At 40.7% G+C, this 27,975-nt stretch overlaps 1 protein-coding gene across 1 annotated transcript in view; it reads right to left on the minus strand.

The window, feature by feature from the left end:
- SUSD4 (sushi domain containing 4) overlaps window positions 1-27,975 on the minus strand; it is a 69,210-nt gene that overhangs the window by 40,804 nt on the left and 431 nt on the right. The window contains exon 2 of the mRNA XM_042819414.1: window positions 27,809-27,967. Within this exon, the coding sequence (XP_042675348.1) occupies window positions 27,809-27,967 (159 nt within the window). The remainder of the gene's footprint in view (window positions 1-27,808; window positions 27,968-27,975) is intronic.

Consider the following 27,975-nt stretch of genomic DNA (forward strand, 5'->3'; position numbering starts at 1 on the left):
TGAACAGTTCTCTAGATCCATCTTTTCCACCTGCAGTTTTCCAGGCCTTCTCCACAGGGGGCCTTCTAAATTGTTTCAATGATAGATGTTACAGGCACATTCTCAATATTTGTGGCAAGGTTTTTAAGATAAAAATCTTACAAATCTCAAATCTTTGTGTGTAAAGAACACTCTGGTCCAATATTTCCCCTTTCAACACAATCTGCTTTCGCTCTTGCCATTTTCTTATCAGTTCTGCAGTTCTTCTATTAATCCAAATCTTCACGTAGAGTTTCCCTAGTGGCAGTTTACTAAAGTCAAGACAGACACTATCTGCTGCATTTTCCTTGCCTGAGAAACCAGCTGTCATCTCAAGAGATTAGCAGATTAATTTGACACAACCTTTATTTAACACATCTATGCTTTGTTTTGTTCTTAGTGTACCTGCAAGATTTTTAATTTCTATAACTTAGAAAAATTCTAAAATGCGGTGAATTGTTCAACTGGAGAGCACCAAGTTCTCTTTTCACAATCTCCCAGATTATAGAGATTTCCAACTTTGTTTTCATCTGTGGTTATTACAGATACTATCTTAGGGCACTGCTGGAAGTCATCCACTTTCAGCTATGCATATGACAACGAACTCAAGCAGAACAGGAGGAAGCCGAGGACAGAAGAGAAACTGGAGGAGGAACAGCAGGAGTGATTCAGTAAAGGCAGTGCTGAGACGTAATGACGTACAAAAATACGTTCCCTGGAAACCGGCTGGCAGCTGTTTGGATGGCACTACCACTAAGAGCGAAGAGAGAAAGAGATGTGAGAAGAAGCAGCAGCCTTAGAAGGGTTCCCAGTAAGGTAAACAGGGAGCTGGAGAGGAACAGGAGGGGTAAGAACTCTCAGCCACAGGCAGTGGAGCAAAGAGGAAGAGCAGCACACCAAAACAAGGTCTTCAGTGCCAGGAAGAAACTGAGAGGAGGTAGAACAATTCTGGAGGCTGTTAATACACTAGGAGAGCCCGCTCAAGAGTTAACAGCCTGTTCTTTGGAACAGAACAACCTGATGTGTTCTTTTGTTGTTCTATTTTTCGGTTTTGTTTGTTTTTCTGCTGACACTTCCAAAAAACTACAATGTACTCTGCACTGACAACAGTGAAGTTGAGGCTGTCAGATGAAATCTAATGTCCTTTATATAATATACACAATCTGCTGGCAGGCACTTAAAAGACTGGGACTTACAGCATTCCTTTGCATGCATAGTAGGTAATGATGAGATATCTGATGCTCAAAATATTTACATAAAAGCCAATCTGAAAATCACATACACTGGTTAAATTTAAAGAATACAGGCATCTATGCTTCAGAAAGTAATCACATCCCTCCCAACCATGAAAATAGATTCTCATCATTTTGAAGGACTAGAGGAAGAGGAAGCTGTTATTTAATATTTTATGGTGCTATAAATTGACTAGCTGGGAGCTAGGAAAGGTCTGGAACTAGCAAAGAGATTATTCTTTGTTCTTATTCAAGGAATAAGAGTTTTAATCACACAAACAATGAATTTATTTAAAAGTCATCTTCCTTAATAGATATTAATTTGAGGATTTCTGAAGTTCCTCTTTCCCCTGAGGGTTAAACGGCTCTTCGCAGAGCAACAGCTGCAGCAAACCTAGTTAAAATAACAAGCATGCAGTACACAGATTCATACGTACATGCTCTGCTAGAAACAGGCAGCATACTCAGATTTATAAGCGTGCCATTCCCCTAGGATGTCATAATTGTGTTTGTTCCTTTAATAACTTTAGGCTTCAGTGATCAGAATAAAAATTCTGTGCTGAAGTTAATGTTTCATCCTTAGTTCACCCCACTACCCTGAATTATGTAGTAAGCAGACTTAAATAAATGCAGGTGTCTGCCTCCCTCCTTACACCATAGACTCCAGCCACACACATGATGGGTTGCCTGACTTTATTCGGGGATTTTCTTTTCAAAGCTTAGATTGTTCTTACAAAATATTTGGCTCAGTCTTTTCTTTTTGTAATAACACCACAGACTTTCAAGTCTGCCTTCCAGTATCAGATGAATTGCAATCTTTACCAGTACAAGCAACATATTCTGGACTTGCAAAAACAGTTGAGTTATTTGGACATTTATGTTCTTCCTAATTATTATGTGTACACATCTCTAACTTTTTTCCACAGCCCAAAACAGAGTTAGTTAAGAAGCTCATTAAGTAGACATGGTCTTTCAGTACCTATTTTGGCTACAGTATGTCAATACCAATTTTAAGATAATAAATTATTTTTTACTCCTCTTATCAGTCTTCAAATCACTGTATAACCAAGACAGGTATGTATATTACCAATTTACATGAAGGGCATTCAGTAAAACAGAGTCAGGACAAAAACAGCACAGGCTAATGGTGTGATGGTGAATAGGAAGCCTAGCTTCCATTCAGCCAGCACTCTATCCAACATGGTGACCATGTTAAGGTTAAATGACCAGAACTTGCCTACAAATACTGTTATCTTCATTTTCTGCCCACCTTTATTAAAAAAAACAAAAAAATAAAAAAATAAAATAAAAAAAATCTTTTTATCTGACACTGTCCTGAGCTTCATTTGAGAGTAGAAGTGAACTGCTTTAGGAAGTTGATATAATTTTAATATAATTTGTTCAGGCCTTATTGGGATAGACAAACCTTGCTCTATTCTGTACAAAATCCACGGGTACTTTTTGCCTCCAATAACTCAAAGCAGTTTCATATTAAAATTCTCAACTTATCTGTAGAGGAAGCACACTGATGCAGTCCCAGCACCAGTTTCTTGACCATTCCCTGCTGCCTTCCAAAATTCTCCCTTGAAAACCTCCTTTCTTTCTTGCTGTTCTACTTGATAGAACTCATCCACCATACATTGGCATTCAGTGTATGGCATCATAATTGACTTTCTGGAGCTGCTAACACCTCCACTCTTAAGACAATCCTTACCAGGATCCTGAGGGCATTGGTAAACCTTAATGGCACTGATTGGTCTCACCTGGGACACCTGCCCATACCCTTTGCCTATGAACCAGGAGCTCCAAATAGCTCAGCCCTGGGCACCCAGGCCATCCTTGGGTAATACTATCAGGTGTGCCTGTCTCTGGCCTCATCTTCCTGGGCCCATTTTGTAATCCCATCTCCTGCTGCCTTGACTGGATCTGGTTCATTCCCTGGTTGCATCTAAATAGTTGATAAGCACAATCCAGCACTCAGCTCTGCTCCTATGGAGCCAAAGGGACTTTGTGGGACTGCATTGGTAAAGGAATGGTTAGGTGGGGTCACCCTCAGCTCATGGCTCCTTCTCTGTGGAAAGTCCCTCTGCACTCTGCCACTAGCCAGGACAAACGTGTCATCAGTTCCCTTCACTGCTTTCCCTTCCGTTTTTTTTGTGAAGTCCAAGTTCCTCATCCTGTCCTCCCTATTCCCAGTTATTTCTGTGCCCTACCTTTCTTCTGGGTTCTCCCCAGGATATACTTCAAGCTGCTTTGTTTTTTCTCAGGCTTGAATTTATCTTTTTATGCCACCTCCCCATCCTCCATTTCTCCCCACGCATGTCATGTTGTCTTTTAAATCTCCTCTCAAAGCCCCACTTACATCATTTATTCTTTCTGGGTGCCAGACCCAGTTGCTTTCCCTTTAAGGGTTTTTATCTGTGAGGTCTTTGAGTTTAGGTTGTAAAATCCAAAGACAAGAAAACATCTTTCCACACTTGGTGGTCTCTTACATCGTTCTGCCCTCTCTGTGGCCTGAAAATTTTCAGCTTTTAATTAATTTTCTGCATTTCTCCACAGGCACCTTCTGGAATTTCTTCACTTGCTATTAATTTTCCATGAATACACTGCTCTACCCACAAACAGAGAGGCTGCCATTGATCTGATCTGCCTTACTGTCAAGATTAGAAATACCTGTTCCCGCTATGAAAAGAAGTACCTCTGCTCCTGATTTCTGACTCAAGCCATTTCGCAGCCCACATGCTGCTCACCAAAGGCACATCAATCACCACACATCAGGCAGCACTGACCTCCGAAACCACCCACAGTAGTTACCAGTTCCCACACTGACATGGTGCTGCATGGTGTGAAGTGTACACCTTGACCCAATGCTCTTTGCCACACGCAGGGCATGCCTGTCCTCCACACATTTAGACCTACTGTTCTCTTAAAACACAGCATCTTGCGTGCTGTCAGCAATTCACTGCTGGACAAAATTATAGGGAAAGGTAACATCACATTGTTCACTTAAAAGCCCAGATATTCCTCAGCTACAAGGATATGGACTACTGCCATCTACTATCCCGTGTTAAAATGGCCCAAACAGCAACCTGAATGCTTTGCTGTGTTAGGATTAGGCCTGACTCTGTGAGCACAACTGTACCTGTGTCCTGCTCAGAAAGATCCTGCACACCACATGCACACATACATGTTTGCACACATAAATATGTACTCTAGGCTTTAGCTTAAATGTACATCTTAAAACTCAGCATGTTTCCCATTCCATTTTTAAGATTATCCATACCATACACCACATGCACAATACAAAAGCATAGTTGAAAACGGAGTGAAGATGGAGGTCAAAGGATTGTAACCCACGGAAAAACTGAGGGAACTCTGATATATCTTTGAGCTTCTATAAGTATAGCTTGCTTGAAACTGCAGTTTTTTCTTAGGTAGCAAGGGATGCTGTCTCAGCTCTATCAGCTGCTCTGCAAGGTATGGAGGAATTACAAGTAGAGATACACCAAGTTGGGATGAATGCATCATATAGTTGGAACTCATTTAAACAGTAATCAGGCAAACTCAGACTAACAGGCAAAAATCCCATCTTGTTACACTTACTTTTGAAATATGGCATACTCAAATGAGGGACAAAATTGTTTTAGTGGAATTTATAACAGTAATGAAGAGTTACATTCTTTTTGTAATGACATTGTGTGATACATTTTCTCTTCTGGGAGTCAGATTCTGAAGTATTTTAATCTGTCTCACCATTCTGCAAAACTGTGAAATCCTCATGAGTATCAGGCCTGTACATAACTCAGGTAATAACCTTCAATTACTGCTCCATTTTGGTTTTATTTACATAGTAGATGCAAGACTTGTTGAAACTTGTGTAAACCAGGAGGCCATCAGAAGAGATTTTTCCCTAATTCACAACTGTGTTGTTTGGGGACAGATAAGGATGGAGGGGGAATAAGAGAATTACCAAGGTTGGAAAAGACCTCAAAGATCATCTAGTCCAACCATCTACCTACTGTCGATACTGCCCACTGACCACGTCCCTCAGTGCCACATCTCCACGGTTCAAACATCTCTGGGGACACGTGACTCCATCACCTCCCTGGGCAGCCTGTGCCACTGCATCACTGCTCTGTCTGAGAAGAAATTTCTGCTAATATCCAACCTGAACCTCCCCTGGCACAACTTGAGGGCCATTACCTCTCATCCTACCATGGAACAGCAGACTGTGAGGACCCAAAGGAACACAGCATTTTAACTAAAACCTTCTGAGAATCTATGCCTAAAAAAATAGATGGACAATACAAGTACAAACAGCACTTTTTTAGAACTGCTTAAAACCAGCCCCTGCTTTATCACATGGCAGAGGAGTCAGGCCTGCCTCTCACACCACCACAGGCTCCCTGAAAGCTCCTTTTAGCTGGCGCCTCCAAGGCCAAAATATTGGAGCTTCCCAATCTCAGCTGCAATAACAGGCCATGCAAGCTCTTCACTCAGGAGATGAAATACATTAGGTTTAACTTTTTTCATCATCATATTTGCTGGATAGATTCCTAACAAACAACAGAATTGAGCTGTTGCATTATTTTATATATGCTCTGAAAGCTCGGGGAAAAAAAAATACAGCAGATGAAGCTAATGGGAACAGAGGGATGCATTTTTGAATGCAACATCATTACTTCAAATCAAGTCTGCACATCACATTAATATTTTTTTAAAGGAAAGTCAAAGCTTGCAGAAGTTTTTCACATCAGATGAGATAACAGATCTTATTCTTTAAATACTCAAAAAGAGAGGCTGTTTTCAAACAGATCTCATGTTCTGCTCCTATGTGAAAGTACTGCTCAATAGCAGTGGTGGATGAAATATTTTAAAGTAAAGCTCATATTCTGCTGAAAATCATCCAGCTATTGCTGCAAGAAATTACCTTTTTTCCTATTCCGTATAAAAACTACATTGAGGCTCTTGCACAACAGATGTGTTCTTATTGCTTCTTCAGTTTTGGAATGCTAGTCTTATTTAAATTAATGTAACCACCAGAGGGAGCCTCTGATAACTTTATTATAAAGAGATATTGAAAGTGACAGAGAAATTAGTGAAAATAATTATAGCTGAGAAATTGAGTTCCAAGAAGCAGCAGTTTTGCCTCAAGACCAAATTCTATTTCAGTGAAAGGTTTTGTAAAAAGATGGAATTTATGGTATAACTTGCTCACTCGAAAATGGAAAGTATGCAAAGGAAGGACAAGAATAAGACTGTGATAAGAGCACCTTTGATTAACAGTTGCCTCATCTAAAAATGCAGTCACCCTTCCATCTGGATGAGTGGCAATAAGCAATTCAGATTACTCAAGCGAGCCAGCCTTTTAACACTGGATATTAATACAGAAATACACTGAGGTAGTAAAATGCTATCAGATTTTCAATATCTGATACAAAGCTTTTAGCAGATTTTGCAACAGAAAACATATACCTTGTTTCCTATGCATGGAGTCTGTGTGTATACAAGTTTTATATGCATCACGGCTGTCTTGCCAAGCAGATGGATGAAAGCAGAGTTCTTCAAAAAACAGAGTGGGGCTTTCTCAGACCTCTCAACATCTTGTACAATCTCCCTCAAGCTTCCTAGACAGCTGACCTTCAAAATGTCATTAAAAATATGAAATATTAAAAGTAATACTACTATGAAGTAGCATCTGTGTTTTATACCCTAGTCCTTCCACAGCTCTTCAGAAGAAATCTGCCTTAGAGCATATATTGCTCAGAGGATGAAAGAAGGTATCGTATGTTTGTGTCTGGTAACTTCCACAGTACATTTATTGAAATATTCATCACTTGTTCTAGTCTCTGAACTACTTCTGAACTGTTCATGCCATTTTTGAGAAGACGCTTGCCATATAAAGACTTTGCATGTCATTATTCTTAACTATCATCCTTCTAACCAAGAAATCTTGCCAGAGGGGCTTTACTTCACAATCACAAGAACTTAGGTTTTAGATTATTTAGGGTGGAACTGGGATGTTTTCCCTTCTCTTCCTACTTAAGGAGGAAAATGTTGTCAAGCAAATACCAGACTTGTTTTGCTAGATGATGTGTGGTACTTACCATACTTTCTCAAGACGCTTCTCTTGTATGCTAGGGGACTTCAGTTCTTTCCTATATGCAAAGTAAATATCCTACTGGAACCCATAATGGTAACACTGATTATTTCTGTTGTTGCTTTTCTTTCCCATATCTGAAATAACTCTGCATAGGCAACCTGGGTTAAAATATGTGATTGCTCTGAGAAAGAACACAAATGTCTACAATGGGCTTAGACATAACCAGGCTGGAAGAATGGCCAGATGAGCAATGCTGACTTTAGCCTTTTGTAACCTGAGGGTCCATGCAATCCAGTGTCCTTTCAACCTCTTCCAGCATGTCACTTACTTTAAGAAAGCAAGCTGATGCTTTCCTTTGTGCAACCAACACTCCTCCGGGCAAAAAGGCAAGTATTAAGTATCTGTGAACCCTGACACACTGAACACTGGCATTTAATCAAATCTGTTCAGGCTGATCTGCCAATAAAGCACATCTCTAGTACTCAGGCCTCGCACCTGGGCAAATTATGCTGCTGCTCCAAACACTGATAATACAGGAACACTTCAAATTACATACTGTGAAAAGTAACTTAATTGGGCACAATTATATATTCTGTAAACTTTGTTCTAACATTTCCAGGAATCCTAAGCTATAAAGGCAGAAAGAAACCAAGCACGGAAAGTTTCAGCCAAACAATTGTCATGTTGGAAACAAGGATTCCTAATGAAGCAGCTTTAGCTACAGGTATCACCACCAACTCCACCTTTCCCAATGCATCACAGCCCATCTCATCTACACAGCTGCTCATCACACCTAATATAATCACTGTTATATAACCAGCCCCAGCACACTGCACTTGATATAAATGTTGATGTCATGGTGATTTTGAAAAACAACATTTCTATTAACATGCTACCTCCAGCTCTCCCAGCTGGCTGACTTCAGACTGTCTCCCAAGATGTTCCAGTTCCTCCCTGTGGAGGTTTATCATGTATCTTAATAATAATTCATAACATTTCTATGGCACCTTTTACTTTGACTCCCACTGACATATTCAGTTGCAACTTTTAGAGCAGCACTAATATTGCTGAAGCTATGATTGCCTTCAGTATTCAGTAAGGCAATATTTGCAGGGAAAAGAAATATATTTTGCTGCAGTAATTAAGATCTTCATTAAAAATGGACCATCTCACAGGCATGCAAGGCCTTCCTCATGAACTCTGCTTTATTGTCCTTACTACAATTATGAACTGGAAAATACTCATTTAATGGCATGCTGGCCAAATATTCAATTGATTGTGAATAGGACCTAACAAGGTTTCTGGAGTTTAAAGTTTGGAAAGATTTTATATTTAGAACCACAATCAAAATCTAATCAAAGTAGAAACATATTTCCAAACGCCCTTCTCTCCCTCTCAGTTCTACTATCTCCACTGATCTCTTTTCTCTTTGATATATATACAAATAAGTGCATTACTATTTAAGTTTTATGCAGAAAATTAGAAGGCGAATAAATACATGTGAGAACAAAGAAGACACTGTAGATCAATCTAATACAACAGCAATAAAGAAGAAAATGAGATAAAGTCACTTAGCAGACCATTTCCTGGCATTTATTTTTCCTACTTTCAGCAATCACATGCCTGACATACATTAGCCTACTTCTAGTCACATACACGAAAGGCCAAAATACAGTGAACAAACACCAGCGAATGTGGTCTAAAAAGCATAAACCGAATTTTCCATTTGGCATGGATATAAAATGCTAAAAACTAAAATATCAGTATGCTCAGAGGAGGAGGACATACAGATTTCTTCCACAGCCCCAGCAGCACCTTTCCATCTCCACACACCTCACTTCTACTGCCAAGCGTAGTTCAGCTTCTCATCCCTAACTGGCATCTCTGCTGGCTCTGTGAAAGGTCATGAGGATGGAAAGCGTGATGCAGGCACCTGAGCAAATGAAAAATCCATTTCACATTTGCGAGGTCCTTCAATACCTTTTTAGAAGGCAGAAATCTTTTGTCACTGTTGAACTAAGGTCACTGAATCAGGAGTTTAAAATGTAACTATTTTTTTATCTCTTTGTCCAGATTCAAGGTCTCAAGGCCATCATGGCTTTTATGCAACTATGACGTGTCTCCAACAGAGCAGTCATTTTATTTCTATACAACCAAAACGTGGTTGCTGCATGTTCAGAATCAGATATAAGCAGAAATGTCTCAAAAATGTATATATGCATATCAAATCAGTTATTTTGCATCTTAATTCTTAAAACCATCCACTTCATTTCCCTGTTGCCTGCACTTGAGAGACATTTGATCCTATCTGTGCAATGGAGATGTACGTCTAGGATTGACTATCAAACAGCTAACTGTAATAGCCAGCATATTCCAATAAAAGCCAGTTCATATGACCTTCTGCATCTTTGTTTTACCAAAGCCAGAAACACTTCTGCTAAGCCATCTGTTTCTATTATGAAAGCAACAACACAAGGACACTGAAGAACGTGAGCTGTGCCTTAACAGTTTGGTCCTACTTGCGCCAAGGCAGCATACAGTCATGTTGTGTTTCATAAAGAAAATAATGCAACAAGCCATTCCTAATTTCAGCAGAGGATAGTAGCCAGGCTGTGCTAAAAACACCTATGTCAGTCATAATAGCAGTAACACTGATGATAAGAGTAGTAACAGACCACAGTATCAGGCTATACTAACATCTCTATAACTTTTTATTTTTTAACAGTCACTCCCTTGCTTACATTGCAATATAGGCCTTTAACTCCGTACTGAAAGTGTTGCTAAATTGTTTCACCTTGATCAAGCACTATATATTTGCTCTGGAATAAAGTTATAACACATATGAAAAAGGGGAGGAAATGTAGACTACATGCTGCCAAAATAAATATTTCCAAGGAGCTATTTTCAGTCTGGGATCATTCAGGCTCTCAAATATGAGCAAAAAAGTCCACATGAGGACTATGCATACAAATCCTGCTGTATACAGCTGAAAATTTCAAATAGAAGGCCTTAGATCTTCAGCTGCTTCTTTATGTTAGGAACATACTACAGCCTCACACTCAGTTTGCCTTGAGTCCAAGTCCTTTGGATGTGAGCAGCACATTACAGTCAGTCACCCAGAGCCAGCAGAGAACTCTTGGGGCCAAGAAGCCAATAGAATCCTGGGGTGCACTGTAATGCAGTGGACACAAACTGGAACATAGGAAGTCCCATACGAACACAAGGAAAACTTCTTTACTGTGAGGGTGACAGCACTGGAACAGGCTGCCAGAGAGGCTGAGTCTCCTTCTCTGGAGATATTCAAAACCCACCTGGACACCTAACTGTGCAACCTGCTGTAGCTGGGGTTGGACTCGATAATTCCAGAGGTCTCTTCCAATCCCTACAGTTCTGTGATTCTGTGACCCCACAACTGCATAAATTCTAAATAATGGAGCAAGCCTCATGCACATCTTTTTGTCCTTGACCTGGCTGATAGACAAGTCAGATAAGGAAGCCTTTTATGTTGATTTGTGCTATGTGACAGAATAACAGGACCATTCAGATTGGAAGAGACCTTCTGATCATCTTGTCCATTGCTCCAGCTAACGCAGAGTAAGCTACAGAAGATTGCCAAAGACTATATTCAGTCATGTTTTGAATATCTCCACAAAAGGACAGCTGCTTCCTCGCTAAGCAACATGTTCCAGTACTGGCAACCCTCACAGCCCTGCTCTGCAGAGCTGCTTTAGTCAGTCAACCCCAATCTGACTAGCAGGATTTGTACACATCTGAAAATGAACTCCTTTAAAATGTGTGCCTGCCTAACCTTGGACTTGGATGCAGATGCACAAACGGTACTTCAGAGCAGGATAGGCAGTGGAATTTTTTACAACTGACTATGAAGTATTGATTCCTCCCAGACATTCATACGTTATCAGAAGAGATAGCTGGTCCCTCTGGTAAAGATAGTTTCACAGGACTCAAGTCTCCTTGTGCATGAGAAGAGAAACTCCCAGTGAATGCCAGTAGGTTTTATTTCTCCTATGAAACAAAACTGATTCTCTACTGTGTACATCCATCACTCCAAAACACAGATGAAACTCTTACCGAGCTCTCCTGATTTCCAGCTCCAACCAAGGGAGAAGTCAGTCTTTTAAAAGGTAAATATTTAAAGAATTGGCTACTTTCAGATTGCTTTAACCAAATGCAAGTGGTAGGCAGTCCATTGCAGGTGAGATTATCATTTTCAACATGCTGTATGTATATTGTAGCATTGTCTTTTTGAGACTGTACGATCTTTTGCCTAAGGAGCCTTCCAGTCTGGCAATGCTAATAAATCAGCAAAAAATGATATATCCATCTCAAAACTGAATAAAAGTACAATTTTGTTACAACTATTTCAGTTATTTGTTCCTTCACATTTCAAATAAGAAATCACCGGCCTCCACACTTGAAAGAAACACATAGTGCAGGTGGGTTATGAGTGGGTCTCTCAATCACTGCGTCCCAGTGATCCTAGGTGCACAGAGACATCTTAATGACGTCTACTGAGGGGTGTTCATCCTTCATACTCACTTAGGAACAGTCACTTGCTGTGGTGGAGTGAAGATCCACGCTTAAACAAATACAACTTCTCGATTTAAGAAGTCACTGCATCCAGTAAAGCTTGCGTATACACTGGCATGAAGAGCTGAATAATAAGCAGGTAGAATACAATATTTCACTCCATTCCAGAAACCCTACAAGCTTAAATCTGTAGCAATGTTATTTAACCAACTACTAAACAACTGCAATTTGGCTGTTAAACTTGACATTCGGAGCACGATCCATTAATGGTCTAACAAGAGGTAAAGCCACTCATATTTATCTATTCAGAAACCTTTTTGCCTTAGTTCACTCATCTTGTAGCGTATATGGCATTATCTATTGATGAACAACCTGTGTAACAAGCAGGCATAGTAGAACATTCACTGACAAACCACCACATTTAGTAACTCCCTGGTTGTAGTTGACTCATTATGCAAGATGAACTTTATATTTAAATACAATGAGTGTGCACAGAATGTATCTCAGCATTTGCTTTGGTTTGCTTTTTTTTTTAGGGTTTTTTTTTTTGTTTTTTTTAAATATGTTGTTAAGGGAAAAGTATTCTGCCATACAAACCAAAGACACCAAACACAGTAAGCTACTGTCAGACTTAAAACATGAACTAATTTTTTATAAGTGCTATGTTGCATAAATAGACATTTGGAGCCTGTTTAGAAGTTGATTATTTATGTAGCACTTTATAATACACTCTTCAGCAACAGTACTATTTTCATGCAAATTTGTACTGAATGTATTTTTAAAATACATGCCTTTTGTCTAATATTCTTATTCAGAGGCGAATGGTTCAGAAGTGCTACTCTGATCAACATCAGTTTTATAAATATAATGGGCCCCATTCAGCTGTGCTACAAATACAGAGCTGTCAGAATATTCTGTAATTAGTATTTCCTGTCTTTGCAGAGCACTGAGCAGATGATAACCTGTTAAAGATATTTTAGTGCAGTGGCCAGAAGTCACTCCCCACTAATGGTGCCATAAGATGCACCTTCCTAAGATGGTGCAAAACCACAGATTTCATCTACATTTACTATAAACTTGGGGAGATCACCTGTGAGAATGAAGTCCTTTGGTTAGACCTGTGGTCTCAGGCACTTCTTTATATGTTAATAACATTGGGTAGGTGGACAGTTGGACCAGATGATCATAGAAGTATTTTCCAACCTTAATGATTCGATGATCACAGGATGTCACCTCATTTGTTAGGGCTCAGCCTTAGGCAAACCTTTTATGTTGAATGGGAAAATTAATGCTTATGGGAGGAAATCTGGGACCTAAATCAAACTCATATCGTCATTTTCCTAATAAACTGCAAACATGGTGTAGCTTTCAGAGAGACCAAGATTCTCCTATGCGCAGTTATAAATTACAGTATGAGGTACAGCAGAAAAAAAAAATCATGTTAGGCATTAGTCTACTACAATTCCTAAAATTGGCATTGAGGCAAAGAAACCTGAACTATGTATTAGATATTATATTTTAAAATATTTTCAATGTCAATATTGTATAGCTGGAAGTATACAGCCAAAAAAAAAAAAACCTGAAAATTGAATTCTTCTGTTTACTCAATTGTGACGTTTTGCTTCTGATGCAGCCAAAAGTATAATGGTCTTTATATTCAGAAACTACAGAGGAGAGGCCACAGCAGCAGCCTTGTGTGACAATTGGCTGTCAATGTAAAACTGTCAGGGACAGGAGAGCAGTGCAGTCTCTTGGCCCATTCGGTCCTGGTTTTCCCTTCCAAACTGACAATAATTATTGGTAATTGTCAGTGACTTGGGACTATGAGACAGATAGGTATTCCATGAGAGGACAGTAAAAGAAAGCATTCAGAAGAAAGCAGCTGTAGGTTTAGAGCTAACAAGTGCTGACCTGCTGAAGGGATCGATGAACATACAAATCCCAGCGGCTCTCAGCCTGCTTTTTAATATACACCAATTCGATATTCATTTCTGATTTTATTACAAGTGAACTTTTCAAACTCCTGCTCCTATTTCTGGTCGCATAACTTTGCATTCTGTATTACACATGTATAAAGAGCAAGATAATCGTGTAAAATTTTCTGCTCAAGCAACTGAGTAAGCAATGGGCCTTCACATATGTGTAAATGCATATGAGTGAGCTCTCATCCATACTAACATTTTGGTTTGACAGTGGCTAGTTCTGTGGGCAAGCCATCAGAAGACAGCTTGAGGCACAGTAAGGAAACCTGTCCCATCTGCAAAACGGAATTGATCATGAGCTGTCAACAGAGACTGAGCTCACAAAGAGCTTGAATCTCACAATGCAGTAGTGCCTAAAAGGCCATGCTGCTAAAGAAAATCCCATAAATAAAGCCATTTCTCATCACAGTGTTACATATTTTATTCAAATGTCTAACACAGAAAAAAAAAAAAAAAACAAGTAAAAATGCAGCTGTCCAAAATCTTTACCATCTGATCTGTAACTCAATGACCACTATTAAAACCCAGGACTCCTTCAGCAACCAGCCTTATGCATCAGTCATGCTATCTGTTTTTTCCTGCCAGCTCAGGTTTTTGTGTCTGAATGGAGTATTGCAGTTGACACCATTTCTTTTTTCTGAAGAGCAGAGAAAGCAGAAGTCCTCTGAATTTTGCTTCTCTGACTGCTCAGAGGATCTGAGAAAGCAGCAAGAGCAGGTGGGCAAGGCAGTGTGTGCAAACATACCTCTGACCCCATCAAGTCACTCAATTAAGGATGTAGAAGGGACACTCCAGCTGTTAGATTCCCTAAGGTATCAGATAACACATACATTTTTCTACCTCCGAAATTTTTATTTTCATATGTGTAGCCTAAAATGAGAACATCTGTGGGGCTTCTGGCAGTGACAGCAGTCTCTGTACACTAGATCAGTTGATTGCCCTCCAGACAAGGGCTTGGATTACGGTGTGACTCTAGAGCTGTCCTATTCAGCGACTAAAAAATGCTGCAGTTTGCATGGGGAGGATACAAATGGTCTCTGTTCCATCGTGGCACTTTATTTCCTGAGCCTGGATATCTCCTGACAAGAAAAAGGATTTGCATCCCCGCAGCATTCAACACCTACAGACCCTGACATATTTAGCAAGAGGTACAGTGATTCAGCACACAGAAGAAGGATTAAAAATAGTGTCGTGGCTAAATTGCCTCCACAGTGCCTCTAAACACTGACGACCTCGAAGCAGCCACTTATGATACCTGAAAACTATCTGCAATTGCAATTGCATATCCACAAGCAAAGGTCACGAAACATCCTCCAGACATGAATGCAACAAGCAAAGAGCCAATAATAATCAGACAGAAGAGCCTGATGGTAGTTACTGAACAAAATCATGCTTCCTTTTCTATGCACTGCAGCTTTAAAGAGGAACGAGTGAAAAAAAGCAAGAAGATTGAAGCACAGCGTAAGCTTAGCAGCACCACTGTGCCTCAGGATACCACAGAATGGCTACAGAAGAGCTCAGATATACACAGAGACTGAATCTGATTTCACTATCTGCAATAAATGTGTTTGCTTTGGGATAAAACATCTATAATCAATACTGAAGGAATGCCAGACAGTGCCACTCCTTCTTGAGTGACTGATCAAGGAATAATTCATCTCCATGCAAAGCTTACCCTTGTGCATCTGCCAAGGTCAGTGCCACTCTGGGTTATCGGCTGCTCTAAGTGCTGGCTGACTTCAAACTGCCTAGAGCAAGCTTTAAACTTACATATCCCACATCTTTGACAAAATGTCTGTGTCTTGCTTTATCTAAGTTTGCAGTCCCCTGATAATGCAAGGCACGTTCTTCCCCTGTATTCCATATTCTCTGCCCTTTATCTGAGCCCTTGTTGGCTCAGATAAATCTCCCATATGTAGCAGAGTGAGGCTTGATTATGGAGAACATACGAGTATCACTCAACTGACATTCATCATCATATGTCTTTCTTAAGAAATAATTCAAATTAGATTTAAACACTGTTAAAGTTGGGGTTTTCTTATCATTTATTTTTTCCCAAGAAAAGATTTCTGTATGTGCCATTTCCCACTGTGATTTAAAAGGAAAGTAAATCTTTTCTTCACTTTCATGTACGTGCATGCAGTAATCTCCTTATCAAATATGCTGCATAGCCACTATGAGCTACTATCTAAGACCTAAAACCCATGTAATCTGAATGAAGCTTTTTGCTTTGGTCATCCTATTAGCAAGTATCCAAAAGGCAGCAGCACCTCACCAGTCTGCCCTATCCCTCAGAGCAGCTCAGAATTTGAGTTCTCCTCCACTCACAATAAAATCAGTTACCTTTTCTATTTTGAAGTGCTTCCAGCAACAGTTCAAGTCCCAAAGAGTGTAAGCAAGGATCCTTGCCACACAAGAACTCAAGGAATGAGGCTGCTAAGAAATTGAAGAGTTGTGTAGCATCTTGCACAAGTCTGACTGAAAACAGAAACATGAAAGTTAAACCTCTCAGTAAGACCAGTTTGTTCAACAAAAGACACAACTGGTATGGAAAGATGAACCTTTGCTCCACTGCCTCCCCTTCAGAGCTAAAAATAATAGTGAGTCATGCCAGCAGCAGTGTTGCTGTTTAGCTTTCCAAATTCGGGTCATCAGGCTTACATGTACAGAACGATTCTCTTCCTGCCACACATGAAATGATAGTAAGAACATCACCACACAGTAAGTGGGCTCCTCGGTTTCAAAATTCAATGCATAGTTCAAAAATAAACAAAATTAATGCAGTCAAGTCCAATATGGGGGTCAATAATGAAATTATTGCTACTACTGGGAAGGAAAGAGAAGCTACACTTAAACCTCTGCACAGCACAAACTTTGAACCCTATGTTCACCAATTACTACAGATAGCCTGCTTTTTTTTTTTCTTTTTTTTTTTTCTTTTTTTTTGTATTAGAGATCAAGTAAAATGATTACAGAGTGTTTGTGAAGAACTGTTTTGAAAGCCAGTTGATCTAGACAGACAGACTAGATGATCTGTAGAAGGCTGCAAGGGTGTCAAGTTATAAAAGAAACATATTAAACGTTTTTAAAGTGCCTTGTAACTTCCCAGAGAATCTCCAGAAAAAGGCACCCATCCAACCATTCATCTTATTTTCAGTTAAGTACTTTTGAAAATGGTCAGGGGAGGAAATAACTACAGGATTACAAGGCTCTATGGGAAAAGGACAAGAATGAGTGATCTTCAGATGCTAAAAGGAGAGTCTGTATAGCCTATGAAAATAGTAGAGAAGGTACTACAGAATTTCTGAAGCCTGCTTCTTCAAATGAGCATAATGAAGAAGCCAAGGGCAGGAGTTCCTGAAAGAAAAATTCTTGGCCCCAGAGCTGGGAGACAGCTGGACAAATGGGAAATGCTGGACTTAAAGGCATTCCTTCTACCAGTATATACAAAGAGCTGGTTGAAATGGGAGTCAGCATCCTCCAACCAGCTTCAGGCATTTCACAGTTAGGTCTACTGACAGAGTATGGGATCAGACAAGACAGAAAAAAGATGGGCAGATTTCACCCACCTGCCCAGCAACAGAAAATTTCACCAGATGGGAGCACGGACTCAGAGTCAGTGTGGTAATGTGGTACCATGACAGACAGCCTCCCATGGAGCACATCAGACAGCAAAGCACCTGAACCTCCCAGCTGGGCTGGCAGAAATGCCCATCTACACCAGACAGATGTCTCTGAGCCACATCTGGACTCTTATTGTAGAACAATTTCATAAGGTCAAACCTCTTCATCTCAGACAATCTCCGGTCATCTCTACCTCTTCAACTGTCATGGTCAAGCATAAGAGACAAAGAGACAAAGATCCCTTGTAGGTACTGGTAGTGATGCTGGCTGATCAGAGCCTGAAGGACTGCTTCTGAGGGAAAAAGGAAATTCACAGAAGAAACGGAAACTTGATAGACAGGAAAACCCCCATATCATCTATTTCCACAGAAGTTCAGATCAGGGAAAAAACAGCAAATGGTATTTCCAAGGTAGCGAATAGCAGCATCACATTAATATCCTCAGTAAGCTGCCATTCTTGTTGGCTCCTGAAACTCTGCAGCTCCTCATGCTGCTTCAGTTCTGTAGATTTTATGATAACGGAATCACCTGACTGCAGAGACAAAAAAAAAAATCAGCATACAGAGAAGATTTTCTTCTAAGTGTATCTCTGTATACAGTATCAAAGGACTTTTTTCTCTATTAAAACTACCAAGGAATTAAATAGACTCAACCACATCAAAAAATTGACCTTAAGCATCAAGTGTCAAGGTGAATACAAAGTTGTATCATTGTTTCCTTAGAAGAAATAATTAATCAGACTTCAGATTGAACGAATGACAACCTTCTTTGAAGGTCTGCATTTTCAAATCAGTTTTAAACAGGCCAGGAAGGCCAATGGAATGAATCATTTACCTGAGATACTAATGCACTGGAGTGAAATCTTTTTAGCTGACATAATTCTGAGCTCCTTTAAATAAGCACTCCCTTATATTTTTATAATCTCATAATGCTGGCATTCTAAAAAAAAAAAAAAAAAAAAAAAAACACAAACCTAAACATTTTACATATAATTTTTCACTCCGTTTTATCAAGTGAAATTCCATCCAAGTGACAAACTTGCCCTGTGTTCACACTAGCTTTATGAACCACACAGACCTACTTGTTCTAAGGATAAGGTTTTGAAGAGGCTGGAGGTTGAAGAGGTCTTCTTGGTTGGAAAAAAACAAGAAAACTTTCACACAAGCAGAACCAGAGTTGAAAAATTTCCTTTTAGTAGCATCCAGGAAAGACACCTCGCAACAGGACAAGGCCACTGCAAAAAGATATTTTTCAGCCTGGTTTTGACAAAATCCCTCTCCCCACAATGAATGTAGTTTATCTGATGGATTTATTTTTAAAATGGTATATATTTGAGGAATGTACTCTTTACTGTTACTGTATATATATGAAATAAAAAATGAAATAGAATCTAAATACGCTCAACAGTATTCTGTTTTTCATCCCTCACATGAATCCAATATTCTCCTAAAGGGAAGCACTAAAGGCAACAGCCATCCATTTTTCAGTGTGAAAAGAAACCTTGCTGTAAGAAGCTGCATAAGACTCTCAAAATAACTGTCCATGAGAGTAGTATATATTTTTACCATTTCTCTGCTGGGTCTTGGGGTTTTTTGTTTGTTTGTTTGTTTTTTGAGATTCTTACTCATCTCCAGCAGATATCTAGGCATCAGCTAGCTATCTGCATGTAAGATTGATGTGGGCACACTCCAATGCATTAACGCATGACTGTATGTGAAGACAGTTACATGCCCCTCCTTACTAACAACGTTGTCCCACGAGTCTGCATGCCCTTTCCTGCCTTTGTTTCCGCTACACTTCTTACAGCCAATGTGCAGAGTGGAGCATCCCATGATGACCCCATTTCAAGAAGGTCATTGGTATAACAGAGCTGGGCTTTATCTGCTCACATATGCTTATCTTGGTTGGTGAACACTTGTACTGGGATTTTCACTTTGGGCTAAGGTATCCAAGCATCTGCAAATCACCTTGGTCTTGACAAAATAAGTACTAGAGAGTATCCCTCTTGAGCTGGTCTCTAAGACATACATGCTGGATGAGGGCATCCGTAACAGATAAACAACAGGTTACGAGCAGGGGACGTCTCTGCTGTATCTGAAAGATGGACTCTGCCATTTGAGTAATCATTCTTCAAAAAGGGAAGAGGATAAGGCCTGAAAAATTCTCCCCACTCTTTGGAATGTGGACCATACAAGGTGAGGAAGAGTTTTGAAGTGTGGGTATTACACTGGGACAGGTATCTGAATACTGTCAGAAGGCCACACTACAGTGGAATATTCTCATTTTTACCACTACTCATAACAGCACCATTTTATCTTAATTCTTTCAAGATTGTTGCTAAGCTAGTAATTGCAATCAAGATATTTTACAAGTCCAATTTACAGGAGACCAAATTATTTATTATTTATTTTCAGTTCTAAGTGGATCATTTGTGTTTTCTCTGAGTAGAAAATATCTCTAAAAATGTCAACTGTTTATCTAAGTAGAGCAATACAGAAAAATGACTGCCTCACAAGCACCCGTGATTTTCAGAATACAAATCACTGCTACACAAACACAGTAAAAACAAGTAGGCTTATACATGGCATTAGAAACAGATGAAAGACATACTCCTCATTGTGAAGTTCTTACAGCTAAAAGATCCAATTTCCTCAAGCAAGAAGTCTTCTCAGTTTCAATCCCCACACCATCACAGTCCTTTATTAATTCAGTTCTGCATGTTGTTTTAAATGGCTCAGATTTATCTTTCAGCCTAAGAAAGACATGATTTCCCACACATTGTCTAATATTCTCAATCCACCACAGCCTGTGCCTCGCAGAGTGCTGAAAGACACAGTCTTCCTGGATAGCCACCACCAGTGCTTTTTTTGCTGAGTGTAGGAACTTAGGCACAGAACCAGGTCAGCTATAAGTAGCTGGTCCTTAAACCTCTCATTAAAATTGTTTGTTTGCAAATACAGATGGAAGTCTTAAATAACTCACTTGCTTTTGTGTGGATCTCATCGACTACCGTGGGCCATTCAGTACACAAAATTTCACTCAACTCTACTGAAGTAAAATACAAATTCACTCTGGTGCAATTTAGTGTGAGATTAACCACACTGTTTGCACTGTGATCAAGTACAAGTGATTGGTCTCATATCCTGAGAGATAACATAAACAGGCATTTTTTAAAGGAGGCTCCCAGATTTATTCCTCATTCTTTACAATAGTGGCTTTGGAAAATCCTTGTAATTCCTTCCAAACTAGCAAGGCTGCTAGTTTGATGGCTGCTGATGAGATATCAGATCTAGTGTTAAACACAAACTTTGCTGCCACTTTAACTAAACCAGAAAAATGTAAGTTAAACCATGAAGAACCACGCCAACTCCTTCTGCATCAACAGCAGTATAAGAATGTAGGGTACAAAGTAAGCCTTAGCTCTTGGACTGTTAACTAATAGCTAGTTTTTCAGAGACATTTTGCTGGATAGGGGCAGTCAGGGTTCTTCCAGTCCTGATCAAGGGAAGCAGCAGCACCCAGGACAGCCAAAGACACAGCACTGGCACGCCAGCAGAGGGTATCAGAAAAACCCTCTTAGTGGTTGAGAAATTAAAAAACTCAGAGATGATCAGGGAAACTGTAGAGTTTCCAACAAAAAATCTTGAGTTACTTCACTGACATACATCCAAGAGTCCTCCCAGGAGCTGAAAGATGAGCCACAAGTGCTTCTGAGGTCTCTTCCAGTCCCATTTCTATAAATCTGTTGTCAAACTCATTGTCCTACTTATCTCCAGAATCATAGAAATGACTTTTTAGGGCATTTTGGTTTTTTGTTTCTTTTTTTTTTTTTTTTTTTTTTTTTTACTGTGTGCATTCACAAGTGCTAATGGCAGAAGTGAGAACAGTACACCTACATTACCAGCTTCTACTTCTGTGCATCTTCTCCTCTCTCCCAGCATGTACAGGGTCCTTTCTCTTGAACCTGTGTAGTGCTCTTCAGTCTTCTGACAGATCAACAACTACATGTGCTGGCATTCTGCACTACCAAAAAAGATCTGAAGGCTTTTGCTTCCAACCTCTTCTTTTTAGGTTTTCTTCAGGACTCAGGACTGAGAGTCCAGCAAAACAGCAATTCTCTTGATTCATGGTTGTATTGTGTTCTGCTTTTTTTCCTTTGGTGGTGCACAAAGGTGTATTTTTAGGACACTATCTCACGATCCCCTTGATAATCCAACTTGTAAATAATCTAATCGTTAGCAACCTAACCTATTTTCTTCTTCAGCCCATTGTAAGCTTTGTCTCCTCTTTTCAGTTTCCAAGCAAGTCCAACCTTTTAAAGATTTTGTACATTTCTACTGTGCACAGAATTGAATTTTACTTAGAAGTTCTGTTGCACCCTTTCCTGGGGCTGCTTCTCATCTCCACATTTCATACAACTTCACCACCTGCAGTCAGAGATTTCTCGCTGCAATCAGCAGGGAATCAGTCACTGCATCTATTTTATCCATCTATGTACTCTACATTATAACTTACGTTTTCATGAGTAAACAGGGCTTTGTGGTCATGCAGCGCTCCTGTCTAACAGCAGAAGTATGGTAGAACTATTTTAAAGATGCATGTAATGCTTTTCTAATGTTCTTCCGTGTAAACTATCATCATGAACCATATGATCCAGGAAGGCAAAAATATCATTCCCATTAACGCGTACTTTTCACTTTGAGAAACTGCACGATACAACTTTTCAATGCTCGACCCTAACTTACATTTTCGTATTATTTTTTTGTTATTATTTGAAGGAGATGCCTTCAGGGTCTGGAAAAAATGCCTTGTGCTATCTCAGACATAAAGGAATAAGGCAAATAAACTGCCCTGGAAAAACTGCCCTTGTGATTTGCTTAAGTAGCAGTTTAGGAAATCCGTTGCTCGTTTCAGTCAGAGGAGAGTCACAATCAAAAATTCCTACTGTAACGGCTGTGCCATACAAATGGGGATTAAGAATTTCCCCAAGTTCTATTTATAAAAGAAAGTGCTAGGCTAAGATCCAGAGGATCTGCCAATCTATAGAAGGATTTGTTTCTTATGTGAAATCTTTCCAATGAGCAGAAGATCAGCCCAGTATGAGCATCACACAGTTCGGAAATTGACATGAGCAGGTAAAAGGCCATGTGAGTCAAGGGCGACCCATCGGGAGCATGAAGGCATGTGCTGTGCCAGCAGGTGCTCAGTATGTGCAGATGGCATCCAACTCTTCCACTGGCCTCAATACACAGAGAAAAAAACACCCCAATTCGGGCAAATCCCACATACAACCCAGATGCTGGCAGCGTAAGACAGTCAGAAAATAAAAACGTGTATGTTGACAATTGCTATGATGCACTATGAAAACTAGTCGATATGCGGCTTGAAATTTGCTTCATTATGCTCTGCTTGTGCCAAGTCGAAGAAAGGGGCTGAGGGGAAGATGTAAAACCATGCAAGGAGGTTTGTTTTGCAGTTAAATTGGTGAATTTGGAATGGTACATACACCTTCAGCCCCCTTACTAGATAAGCAAAGCTAATTTTTACACTTGCTGAATCCAATTGTATACACTACAACACTTAATCCCTCAAGCTCATTTTCTGACCAATTTATGTTGGCCACTTGATGCAGCTCAGTTTTTCTTTCATATTAGCACTCACATGTAGCAAATGTGAACTTGGGCACTGATTGATTGTCCTTTTCATGTCTAAAACCTCATAGAAGAGCACAGCACAAGTGTAATGCTTTCTACTTTTTAAGTAATGCGCGTTTCCTTGAAAAAGAATTACTTTCAACCAGGAGTAGGTAATCAGAAAAAAACTGAAGCATGTGACCCATGTTATAAAAAAAATTAAATCCATAAAAAGCCCTATATGACAACAACAAAGAAAGATAACTTCTTCCTAATCTTCATATATTTGTAAGACTGTTTAATTAATAATCAACACTAAAAAAAAAAAAAAAAAAAAAAGTAAAAAGTGTTAAAGAACCATTCACTGTGGTAAACTTATACTTTGTCAAAATTCATATTTCTCACTCCTGTCACAGGTTCATCAACCGTCACATAACATGTCTGTGAAGTAAATCACTTATCTACTTTATGGATGAGAAAAATCAAACTAAGATAAATAAGTAATTTTTCTAAATCTATAATCATCCATAATACAGAGATCATGATACAGATTCTTGTGATTCCGGAAACAAGAAAGCAGATGGAGAAGCTAACCTCAGCCCCCATATCCCATGGTAAATCAGGGCCATACCTCCATATTGCAGGGTGCACATCTTGCACGGCTGCAGGTGGGAAGATGTGCCACTACGACAGATGATGATCTCTCGTCCTCAGATGTTGCTGACCTTGCCACTTGGATACAAAACGGACACAAAATGGAACTGAAATGTCAACTTCAGCCTAAAGAAAAGAAGGGGAGCTGCATGGGGCAGGTACAGGTCCAGAAATAATATTGCACAAGGACGTGAGAAATCTGTTCCTTGCAAAATATCCAGATCTTCCAGTGAGCTGGAGGTTAAGACCAATGCTGCAACCTATCTGACGATTTTGCAAAATGTGCAGACAATTCTAGGCTAAAATGACTGTTTTGCTTGACAAGTGATGCAGACACTGAAAGAGAGTGAGTAAAATATATTAACTACAGACCTAGAGAGTTTATCAGGAAGCATTCTGGCTTTTCAGAACACAGTTTTTATACATAATGCCAAAAGTTTATGTAAAGCAGAAACGGGGAATGTTTGGCTGTTTTCTCTTGCTGAAAGCAACTGCAGGTAAGCAAAAAGTAAGCTCTAGTGTGGGTCTGCATCACTACCACACAAAAAAAATTTGTCTTATTCCAAGGAAGTAAGTCTACCACTCTTAGAAAGCCAACAGATCTGGTTTCGGTAGCCACAGCATCCAAAGGCAAGCAGAACCAAGACTCCAATGCAATGCATGAAAACCACAAAGCTATAAAAACTCAGCTTTAGTCTGTGGAAAAAAAACTACTTTGTATTGTATCGCCGCTATTCATTGTAATCTTTAAAGGCTACACAACACTTTGGCTTTGTTTGCCACTCTGCACGATGGTGTGTGCCTCCCATCTTAAAAGCACCCACTGATGTGAAGTGATGCTGCCTGCAGAGCACACACCCAGGGGAACTCAACAACTGGATTACAACACCCAAAAAGCAGCAGATTACCCAGCCCCAACACCCAGCTGTGGGCAGGGCTGCCCCTCTCCTGCTCAGGCTGCCCAGGGCCATCCAACCTGGCCTGGAGCTCCTCCAGGGATGGGGCACTACAGCTTCTCTGGGCAGCAGTGCCGATGCCTCACCAACCTCTGAATTAAGAATTTATTCCTAATTTGTTCATAATGATAGCAAGCGTACGCTGGAGACTGCTTCAAAGACAGGCGCAGATGTTTTAAGAATGAGATCAAACAAGCATCTGCCCAGAAGGGCACTATCATGCCTTGGGATGAAGCCTGGTGACAGCCCAAGGCCTGCTCCATGCCTACAGAGATGCAACCCCCTTGGGTGATGCAGCCCTGATCCTCCCCATGGGCCCTGCAGGAGATCAGTGCTGCAGGACAACACCGATTTAGGAAAATAAAGCCTACCATTAATAGCCCTTCCAGTCTGTTCCCACTTTCTTCTTTTCTTTCTTTTTTCCTTCACTACAGAATTACGGCAAAAAAGCAAGATAAACAAAGATGATGAGATGAAAGCCACAAGCTAGAGTATGAGAGATTTACTTTATCCTCAGTGTCAGCAAACTTAAATACGTCTGGGAGGAATCAGGCATATTGACATATGAAAGGTTTGTTCATCTGAGTTCACTTCTATAGCAAATTTTCTGCTAGATCCTCTTGGAGAAAGTCAGAATGTAATAAACAGAGTTATTCTCTGTAGGGTTATTGACAAGAAAAAGAAGAGTCATAAGTAGTATTGATTTGGGGTGAAATGGTAGAACGCGACAATCAATAGGGCTTAGTCAGACAGAAAATAGACGGAGTCATGCAAGTCATGACAGTTGTTACAGGAGCCAAATTCTCCAATCAGACAAAGACAGGAGGAAGCTATAACTGGGATCCGAATGTAAGCAGTGGATGGATTTATAGAAAAAAGCTACACCATTCATTTTTGTTATTAATATGCAAGATGCTTTTTATTTTAGCATATTGCCAGTGCTGTTTTTCTAAAGCTTTTGAAACAAATTTTTTCCACCTCCATAGTATTTTCATTAAATGTCATCGAAGCTCTTTTCAAATCTCTGCAAGAAGTATGATTATCCTTATTTAACAGATAACGGGAAGATATAAAGAGACTGGGGCCACATTTTCCAAAGCAGTCAATAGTGCCGTGCGGCTTGTATCTGCATACACAAGCCCACAGAACACAAGTCCTGAAAAAACAACAGAGGCAAAGGTCCAAGGAAGCCACAGCTTTGGTTGGTGACAGTGAGTGCTTGGAAGTTCTCAAACTCTGGGTCACAGGCTGAGGAGCCAGAGCTGAGCCAGGGAGCCATGCGAGCAAAGCGAGCTTGCTCACAGGTACAACAGGGCATAAAATAAGAAGAATCCTAATGTGCAGCTCTCTGTTCTAATTACAAAAGCCATTATTTTACCACTCAGATGATTCAGGGTGAAAAAACACCCTGAACGATCATATATTCTATCACATGAAAGATCTGTGTACTTACAGGTATTTATATAGCGCATAACTTCCCAGTACAACCCTGCAGAAAATAACAGCAGTAATAACTCAGGAAGAGCAATGAATCTTTCCAAGTGGTTATTTTAGCCATGCACAAGCATTTAGTGTATAACCTTTCCCTAGACTCTGGGCAAGATTTCAGTCTTGAAAGATCCTAAAACACCTTACAAATGCAATTTGATACAGAATCAGCCACATTGCCAAGGTGAACGGCAGCAGTGTTAATAACAATCAGCATCACGGAAGAATTTATAGCAGGCTGTGATGAAAACTACCACATCCAAGGGAGACATAAACTGCATCTTGAGGAACCTCTTGTGCTGCTCAGCCAACTAAATGCTGACAAGCGAACTGCAGTATGCACACAGCTCTGGGGAGAAGGGGATCCTTGGGCCACCCTGTTTTATGAATGGAGCCATAAAAAGGAAGTCAGGGAATGACAGGAGCTCAACCAACTGCAATTGCGAGGGATGCACAAGAGTGGCATCACCACACTGGAAGGCGAGCTGGCCAGGAAACCATGGGAAATACAGGAGCAAAAAATGCTACTGATTTCTAAAGAGGGGTTCTCGGAGACTGCAACAGTTTAAAGGCTTGTTTAGCTGGAATCGCATTTGCAGTCATGGGATTTCTATTGGAAATGGCATTACAGTCCTGAGAGAAAATTACAACCAAATCACATCAGAAGGAGGATGGACAGGGCGACCTCTCCAGGTCCTCATCAGACATATTTCAGCAATTCTATGGTCAGAGGCAGAAAATGCTTCAGGATCGGAGCTGCTGGGACTTAGGTATTCCAAACATTTTGGCACGACTCTCTGGCACGAGAAGAAGCCCGTGCAATTTTTGTATCAAACTGTGCCTGCCATTAGCGATGTGATTCAATCACGAGCTGCCTTGTTCCCCCAGTACAAAAATATATCACCATGCCGGAGTGGAAATGGGAAGCTGCTCTCTTTATCACAGCTAAGTTCGTTCTGCAGCGAAGCAGTTTACTTTAACACTTTTCCCACAGTCCAAGTCTAATTACAGAATCGGTTTCAAGCAATTTTGTAATTAAATGTACCTGCTCAAAATATCTCAGAGGCTCAATAGTTTGAAACGATTGCGTAAAAATATAATTAAAATGAAAAAGGCCAACTACGACTCGGTCCTTCCTCCAGGAGGAGAGCGCTGAAGGACGTTCCAAGCGTTCCTTTTTAGACCCAAATCACCTTCTCCCACCCCGCGTTTCCGCTCGGGGACCGGCAGTGAGAGTGATCAGAGGATGTCCGAGCGGCACCGGGCTGAGGGAAGGCTATTTAAAATAATCGTGCTAAAATAATAACGGAATCGCGCCGTACCCACGCGGGGCTCCGCTCCCCAGCAGGGACCCGGCTGAGGCTGCCTTCTCCCGGGGGGCGCACGCGGGGCGACCCGAAAGGGGGATTCCCCGCTCCACTCCCCTCGGGGCCGCACGGGGAGGAAGTTTCCCCGCTCCTCGCTCCCTCCCCCCCTCTCCGGTGCCGGGACTAGGGGAGCCTTCGCGGGGCAGGGGTCGGCTCAGCCCGGCTGCCGGGCAGAGCGGGGGCCGCCGCCGCCGTTCACTCACCGCCCGCCGCCGGCCCCGGGCCGAGGCTCAGCGCCAGCCGCAGCCAGAGCGCAGCGGCCAGCGCCCGCCGCCTCGCCGCCGGGAGGGCACCGCCGCCGCTCGCCTGCTTGCCATGACACATCTTCTGCCCGCCGCGGGCATCCGGGGCGCCGCCGCCGCCTGCAACG

The sequence above is a fragment of the Centrocercus urophasianus genome, unplaced genomic scaffold, assembly GCF_019232065.1.
Source record: "Centrocercus urophasianus isolate 14NV4802_14NV808 unplaced genomic scaffold, USGS_Curo_1.0 seq_10, whole genome shotgun sequence".
Taxonomy (NCBI): Eukaryota; Metazoa; Chordata; class Aves; order Galliformes; family Phasianidae; genus Centrocercus; species Centrocercus urophasianus.